At 39.4% G+C, this 8,335-nt stretch overlaps 1 protein-coding gene across 6 annotated transcripts in view; it reads right to left on the bottom strand.

Annotated features, from left to right (window-relative positions):
* Positions 1–1,407: 1,407 nt before the first annotated feature.
* The window catches only part of LOC101880744 (serum albumin), a 42,653-nt gene continuing 35,725 nt past the window's right edge, over positions 1,408–8,335 (bottom strand). For 4 of the 6 annotated variants that reach the window (XM_031044711.2, XM_031044716.2, XM_031044715.2 and 1 more), the window contains 9 exons: positions 7,760–7,889; positions 6,669–6,883; positions 6,009–6,141; positions 5,052–5,149; positions 4,331–4,469; positions 3,598–3,821; positions 2,936–3,068; positions 1,884–1,940; positions 1,422–1,597 (listed from right to left, as the gene is read on the bottom strand). In XM_031044711.2, coding sequence (XP_030900571.2) covers positions 1,890–1,940; positions 2,936–3,068; positions 3,598–3,821; positions 4,331–4,469; positions 5,052–5,149; positions 6,009–6,141; positions 6,669–6,883; positions 7,760–7,889 — 1,123 coding nt within the window. In that variant the 3' untranslated portion in view covers positions 1,422–1,597; positions 1,884–1,889. Of the gene's footprint in view, positions 1,598–1,883; positions 1,941–2,935; positions 3,069–3,597; positions 3,822–4,330; positions 4,470–5,051; positions 5,150–6,008; positions 6,142–6,668; positions 6,884–7,759; positions 7,890–8,335 lie in introns of all 6 variants that reach the window. The other 2 variants (XM_005144136.3, XM_031044714.2) reach the window with 1 other exon arrangement.

The raw sequence follows: 8,335 nt of genomic DNA, 5'->3' as shown, positions 1-8,335 counted from the left end.
CTCAACTCCATTCTCTTGCCACATGACTCTTTTTGGCACTGATAAATGATAAATGCAGGCCAGAAATCATGTATCTATTAATTTTGTATCTCTTTGGAGCCAGCAAAATCACGAACACATTATATGCACATTTTCAGCTACTAAATCTTAATGGGACCTGTAACCTGTTTTGTATTTGGAGTTATTCAAAGTTCAGTTGAAAAGCCATAGGCCATGTGACAGCACACGTAAGAATCATTACAGTGTTACAGTGTGGGGAGAAGCTGCAAATCAAATGAGAAATCCCCACTTCTTGATAGATTTGTGGTATAGGGCTGATTTCCATGCATCAGAATCATCACCAAATCTCTTCCTTGAATGAGCTTAACTTGTCCTAATTCAGTAATCTAGAGCAGGTTAGTTTTACCTGCAGTGAATGAGGTCCCTTCCAACCCCTTGGGTTCTGTGATTCTGTGTGAATGACTGTCAGCTTTTTGGATGGTGAATTAAATAATGGGAATGGTCTTCTGAATGTCTGTTTTGCTCCCTTAAACTAAGGGAAAATGTGCTTCATTGCAACTGAGAAATGATTCTTGCTTCAATTCACAAAACTGTACATTTCAAATGAGGTGTTTGTGAATGACTTGGAGTCACACGAGCTAAACCAATACCTAACTATGACTAGCAGTGATTGACTGTGCAAACCTTTCAATCATAACAAGATGGATGAGTCTTCCTTATCAGTTTTCAAACCAGTGTCTCTGAATGTTTCATTCTGCATGTACTTCTGTGGTTCTGGAGAACATTCTCAGTTCGTGAACTTGGCAAAAGAGTCAAGGCCAAGAAAATTGTCCTTATGAAATGTCTTATTATGCAAGGGTTATACAAGGGTCCTTGTTAAAGTGAAACTACCTATAAGCTAGAAAATCATGCTGCTTTAGTGGCACAGAACAGAAATATTTCTCTCTTAGGAGGTTCCTGAAATGAAAGGCATGATTCAGATGGTAGGCTTTTCAAGAGACAAGACTAAAGTCAAAAGCTGTTTCAAAAAACAACTTCAGACGTTGAAAGAAGTGTCTAAAAGCAGATCTGTTTGCAATTCTGCAAGCAAGGGGATACTCCATCTGGGACTGATGTAAGAAAATAATTTTTTTTCCTTTGAATAAGATTTCATTGCCAGTCATTTAGACTGTGTGATTATAATTGCTGAAGTAAAGCCTAAAATGAACCTCTACTTGAATCAGATTATTAAAGCCTAGCTAAATGTGTTAGCACCTTTCATATTCTTTCATATCTAGTTTCCAAGAGCAAGAAACAGAAAAAAATAATGGAATCCCTGCCTTTACATAGTACTTATAGCAATCATTTTGTGCAGGGAGCACTGCAGAGCTTTGTCATACGGTAGTCACCAGCAGACGAGGACAGATGCAGATTTATAAAGCTTTTATTTTTTTATATTTTTTTCAAAGTGATAGCATTGAAAAGTTTCTGGAAGAGTATGTGGTTTGACAAAACGCTGAAGATTTACGAAATACTCATTCAATACCAAAGGAAAAAAGGTAATGGGCAGGAGAAGCTACAAAGAAGTATTTTTCTTCATATTTCCCCCAGTGGCAACCTAGATTGGAGAAACAAAAAGGATTATTTTGTATAATAGTAGCACACCAGTAGTACTTCCACCTGCTGTATGCTGTGTATTGGCAGATGGTTAAAACAGCTGTTAGAAAAAGCAACCTCTTGGTGGTTAAAGGGAAGCTGGATGCTTTTTTGAGCTGAAGGAGTTTCGAGTGGAAGGGTGGGAAGAGATAGGTAGATAGATAGATCAGATAGATAGATGAGATAGATAGATAGACAGACAGATAGATAGATAGATAAATGATATGTGCATTACTGCTGTTACCTACCGTGTGTTAAACACCAATTCCTAATGTGGCTCTGCTCTGGACTATCAGGTTTGCACCCTAGAAAAAGCAGTACAAACAGTTGTGAGAGAGAAGCCAAGGGAGGAAAGTATGTGGTGCTTGAGCAGGTATTTCTATAAACTTAAACTTGTGACTGTGTTCTGTTTCAAAGGATAGTTCTAATGGTCCTTCCTAAGTTTAGAATCTGTGCACTCATGTATGTTGGATATTTTTCTGTTTCGCAAACGTAGAAAATACACCTTTAGAGACAAAAATCATTATTTCCTAAGTCTCCCTAATATATTCACCTGTGCAATACTTTGGTTACATATTAAAAACGGATTCAATCAATAAATGATTTATGATATTGGTAATAGAGTTGTCTGCTTCAAATGATTACGAGTTTGCTGTTGGAAACTGTCATTTATACTTCCTGTAAATGCTTTGTGCTTGCTCAGCTATATGGCTACAGATCAGCTCCTCCTGTGGTTATTTCAGATTTTGAATGAATGAATGTATCTGTGGTTGATGAGTGAAAAAAAACCCTGAACGGCTGTTCACAGGACATAATCATCTGGACTCCCCCTGCTACTGTATCTATATTTGCTAGGTGTCTGATAATTGGCCCACATTCACCTTTTACTGGTAAACCTTCAGAATTCTGTATGAATCTGTAGCACAAAAGGAAGTTTGTGTGAGAGGTAGAGTTTAGATTCTACACATACATCTTTTACAGCTATGGCTTGTAACTCAACTCTTCCAGACAAGGCCCTGACGAACCTTATCTAATCTAAAATTTAGCTGTGCTTTGAACAGATGACTGCACTACATGACCTCCAGACATTCTTTCAACATGAAACTGGGCAATGACTATAATCTGTATGATTGCACATGTTCTGCTGTGCAAGTAAATTTATTGTAAGGGTACACAGACAAGTGATCACAGCAGTTTGCAGAACTGCTTTCCTAATGCATGGTTTCCTACTGAGTTTCCAGTTTCTCGTGTTTCTTTCTTGTTTTGTTTTGTTTTTAATTTTAAAGGAGATAGGAAATACCTCTTCCCCGAGGCATGTCTCAATATCTGATTGTTTGCAGCACTTGTCCATCATGGCAGTGAAACCATCAGCAATTGTCTTGATTTGTTCTTCTGTCATCTGGGGCTTACGTTTAATGAGGTTGACAAGCAATCTGAAAACAAAGCCACAACACAGAGTTAACACTACCTGCTGTAGTTTGATTTCCCAATTGCAAATATGCCATTCTGTGCAGGTACTGCTCATTTATGAGGTTTTTGTTTGGTTTTTTTTTTTTTTTTGTTATGTCTAGAGGAGTTTGTACCTATTTGTGGTTCCAAACTCCCAGTCTACCACTTTGCTTTTAGTTATCCCAGGTACAGGTGGGGAAAAAAAACTTACTGCAATAACCTTTATGTTGTCTTAATGAAGTACATCTTAAGATTTGCACTGGCAGTGGACCTGAAACAGGTCAGCTAAGAGACTGATTTCGTTTGAAGAAAACACCTTATGTTGCCTCTTCCAAACCACATGATTCTATGCACTGACAAGTGCAGTGCAAACACAGTTCCATCTGGCTTTTTAGCTGCTGTTAGTGAAGTCCCAGTTTGATGACAAAACAGGGTGTTTGTAGCTTCTTTCTGCACCTCCCTTCCAAGTATTACACTTCAGGAGCTTTTCTACAAGTATTTCTTTTGGCTTACTTCATCTGCTCTAGTTCCCGTTTAGCAGGAGCAGCAGTGCACAATTTTTCATCAAAGCTGAACATATCAGGGTTAAATGCTGGAGGCACGTATTTGGTATCTACTCCCATGGCAGTGAAACAGGGTCTCCTGTAAGCATAGGAGTCACTGCAGCAGTGTGAAACGTTGTCATTTATAGGTGTGGTCTCCTGCTTCTTGCACATCTCCTGAATCACAATGCTCAGCTGGAAAGAGAAGGAAAGAAGGACAAACTTGAGTTTCATCTGCTGTAGTAACAGATGTGGTGTTTGTTGTACAGTAGCATAGCTGGAAATGGAAGCTGTCAGATCCCAACACCTCCTTGGAAATGACATGATCTTAAAACTTAAATTAAATATACATTCCTGAACTTGAGTATTAGTCTGCCAATAGTCTACCAATCATGCTACAATCAGTAAGTATATTTTGTTTTTTTTTTAAGAGACTGTTTAGCTTTTCCAGATACAAGCAGCCAACCAACTTATTTTTGCTTGCTGAGGGAGAGCAAAGCTTAGCTGAAATTTTCACAAGCTTCCAGCAGACAACTATTTAGGCTCTCAATTTATTAAAAATTAACAGACTTCAAATTCTCTTAGGTAGATGCTCAGCTTGGGGTTTATGGAAAATCTTGTGAGTTTACTATCTCACCAGAAATCAAGTTTTTTGAGAACACAAGAAATCTCCAAGAGTAGAGAGGATAAAGCAATGTACTCACATATCCCTCAGCGCAAGGCATGCGTTTGTTCTCAGGAAGCTGGCAGCACTTAGTACCAACAGCTGTCATTTTCTTTCCAATTTCCAGCAAGGTGTCAGTTGATACTTGAGGCATTTTCTTTGTGTAGCGGATGAGAAGTCTGAAAAAGTCATATCAAAATGACGGTTGACTCACATTTCATGAATGCTCTACTGAGCTAGACCACTGAAGTGAAAAAAGAAGACCAAATAAATTTGCCCAAAGCAGCCAGCACCATTCTTTACAATCTGGAATATTTATCAGCAAGTAGAATCATAGAATAGTTAGGGTTGGAAAGGACCTTAAGATCATCCAGCTCCAACCCCCCTGCCATGGGCAGAGACACCTCACACTAAACCATGGCTCTGTCCAACCTGGCCTCGAACACTGCCAGGGATGGAGCATTCACAGCTTCCCTGGGCAACTCATTCCAGTGCCTCACCACCCTCACAGTAAAGAACTTCTTCCTTATATCCAATCTAATCTTCCCCTGTTTAAGTTTTAATCGTTACCTCTTATCCTATCACTACAGTCCCTAATGAGGAGTCCCTCCCCAGCATCCCTGTAGGCCCCCTTCAGTTCCATGTCCTTTTTATGTTGAGGACACCAGAACTGCACACAATACTCCAGGTGAGGTCTCATGAGAGCAGAGTAGAGGGGCAGGATCACCTCCTTCCACCTGCTGGTCATGCTAAGTACTTACGCTTTAAGAAAATCTGCTTCACCATGGGTAGCAAGAAGGTCACAGTTGGTCTTTACAACATCTTGAGTTTCTTTGATATGCTTGTTCAAATCCTCTTGCTGCAAACAAGTATGAATTCATTAGTAATGTTGGAGCAGGATGTCCTGTTAACAGTCATACAAATGCAGCTTCTGAGCTCTTCTAAATCTTATTAGCTATAAAATATCCATTTTGTAATGCTGATTACCTCCATATAGCCTGGGGGTCTTAAGGAAAGCTTGATTCTCATATGAATCTTAAGTTCTAGCAGAAATTCAGTTAAAAAGGCAGCAAGATTTTTTAATTTAATTTAAATTAGTTACCTGTTGGACTAACTTTTTAGATAACACATTTTTTGTTTGCTTTTTTGTTTGGTTGGTTTGGGGGTTTTTTTTTTGTTTAAATGGGGTGAATATTTTTCAAGTATAGGATTATCAACTGTGAGGAGAACATCTTCTTTCTACTCCTTGGCCAAAGCTGCCAGTGACTCAATTTGTGCTGTGACTTCTGTGCAATTCAGTTAAGATCAGGAGATCAAAGTTTATGCTTAGTGTCTGTGAGCTGACCATGTGGGTTCCCATCATAATCCATGAGCAGCCATACCCAGTATAGGCAGTGGAGCTCATAGAATAACTAATCTAACCAGTTATTAATCATCTTTAGGCTAAGCAAAATCACTTCTGAGAGACAAAGGCATCAGGCAGTTGTGAGACTAGCCTGAAATTTCATAAGGTGATGAAGTTACTCTTTGATCTAAGAAAATTCTGTTGTCACAGGCCCTGGACTGCTTAGCGTCCCATCAGGACACTAACTTTCCCTGGGGTTAGTCACTCAAAATGCTTTCTGTCTGCTCTTCCATAGGAGCTTCTCAACCCAGTTGTTTCATGATAGGTACTGACAAAGCACTGTAGTTATCTGCAAAAAAAGCTGTGCACCTACAGCATTTCCGTAGCACTGGGCAGGGTTGTCTGTCTTGCAGCACTTTTCCAGGAGTGTTTCATATCCCTTAGCAACTCTCAGAATCAGCTGTGTGGAGAACTCAGGGTGTCTCCGTGAGTATTCATAAACAAACCTGAAAGACGCACAGGCTGACAGAATTAGAGCTCCCGAACAATGTGCTGCTTTCCTCATGCATAGCACAATAACTTACAGTGACATTTCCTTGGATAAGATCAAGTAAATGGACGTTGAGCTTGGAATGCTCTTTGCTTGTTTTAGCACATGTGTTTTGTCATTCTGTCATCTGCCAAGAAGGCAAACGTGAGAGGAACAAAATAGTTCCCTGGGACAGAATAATTCTTAAGTAGGTAGTCTATGTGGGCATGCACAAAGCCCACAAATAAAAATACTGATAAATTCAGATTTGGCAAGTAGGACAGTGCTGAACAGAAACAATCACAAAGCATGAATGAGAAACTAGGGGTTCAGCTTGGGTCAGAGCTACATCAGACTTCCATGTGGTCATCTCTGTTCTCCATATGCAGTTGAAACTACAAGAGGACAGCTTTTCCAGCAGTACAAAAGGTCAGTCCAGAAAAAACAGAGGCTCATTTGCAGAAACATTCAAATGCAAGCACACATGCTGTTTGCACTACTTACTCTGACAAGAATGCGTCATGGCCTGCTTCAAAGCTCTTGCACACTTCCTTATCTTGGATGTATTTTTCAACTAGTGAAGGAAGATCTGCAGGTTTCTCATCAAAATCTGATTCAATAATACACTGGCTTCGTTCCACAACTGGCTTGGCACAGCAGTCTTTGATTTTACTTGAGAAAACATCTTGTTTAGAGCACATATATGTTATAAGCTCTGCCTAAAGAATAAACATATTATGAGACAAGCTATGAAATACTAATTTAAAGATATATACATCCCCCCCCCCTCTTTTTCAGATTCTTCCTTTTTCATCCAGGTCACCTATTTACTTAGCACTTTGCTAAGGAAATGCTGTTTCCATGAAAGAGAATAATGACAGTAACAAGCATGTCCTCTGCATACTAAGCACTGTATTCATGGGTACAGGGAGAATGTTGTTCCTTCCTTGATCTTAGAAACTTTGAGAAGACAAACTTTGGAATGTCATTGAGTGATCTATCACAAGGGTACCAGATAGATCTGATAGTCAGGTGCCCAGCTCTGCTAGAGGACAAAAACCCCAGAGCTTCATAAAGCCAACACTGGACACCAGCTGGTTTAAAAAGCACATCTAAATTCCAGCTAGAGAGGCATTATTAAAATTATGTCGCTGTTGCGCAGTTTTGCTAATCCTCCCATACAAGCTGCTATCTAGATTTCCTTGGCACTACAGGAAAGCTGCATAAACAGCAGTACACTCAAGAGGATGGCAGAAAAATGCCTGTGCTTTCTTTTGCTTTGTTTACGACTGAAGTGAGTAAATACCATCAAACAACCTCCGAGATAAACATTTTGATTTCAGCCAAACACACACACAATCCTGTAAGTAACATCTCCTTGCCCTCATGATCATGAAGGGCTAGATCCAGAACTGGTGCAAAGCCTAGTTCCAGGAACAAGCTGCTGAGCTGGCTGTGAGATTTTCAGTGGCTAAAGAATCTTCCAGCAGTGCTGAGTATGAATTCCCTGGGCTGTGAATGAGCAGCTGCACAAATTGTTGTCTTCCTAAACATTGTTCAAGTATGTAAACAGTTTTGACAAATACTTAGCTTACATTGTCATCCATGCACTCTATCATGTCCCCTTCACAGCACTCTTTGTGGATACCCAAAATCTTCTGTAGAATTTTAATAAGTTCTGCGTACGAAGCCTTGGGATATTTCTGGCTCAGGAGAGCAAGTTTACTGGGTGGAAAAGAAGAAAAATACATTTGTTTTAAAGCTCACTGTTGAACAGAAATCTTGCTAACAGTTGTGATACTGTTATCAGCATTGATGGAAGTAAATTGGAAGTTGGAAGTAAATATTAATTCATTATTCTCATCTAATTTCTGGTGGTTAGTAAAACAAAAGGGCATTGACATCTGCAGAAGTACCCAGTGCTCATTTAAAATAGAAAGAAACAAGTGTTTGGTTCTTCTGTTCTATCTGAGCTGTCTGTGTAAGAATCACACCCTAGAATTCCACATGGCTGGGGAATGACCTGTAAAGGATCTCTAGATTGCTTAGTGCAAATGTATATAGTCCTAATTAAGTCTTTATATAAAAACTGACTATATCTAGTAAGTCAATCCTAGTCAATGTTAGCGTATTAGCCAAGCACAGAATGGAAAGCAACTCTGTTGGAAAGA

The sequence above is a fragment of the Melopsittacus undulatus genome, chromosome 5, assembly GCF_012275295.1.
Source record: "Melopsittacus undulatus isolate bMelUnd1 chromosome 5, bMelUnd1.mat.Z, whole genome shotgun sequence".
NCBI lineage: Eukaryota > Metazoa > Chordata > Aves > Psittaciformes > Psittaculidae > Melopsittacus > Melopsittacus undulatus.
Note: the sequence above shows the minus strand (reverse complement) of the source record. Positions and strands in the feature narration are given on the sequence as shown.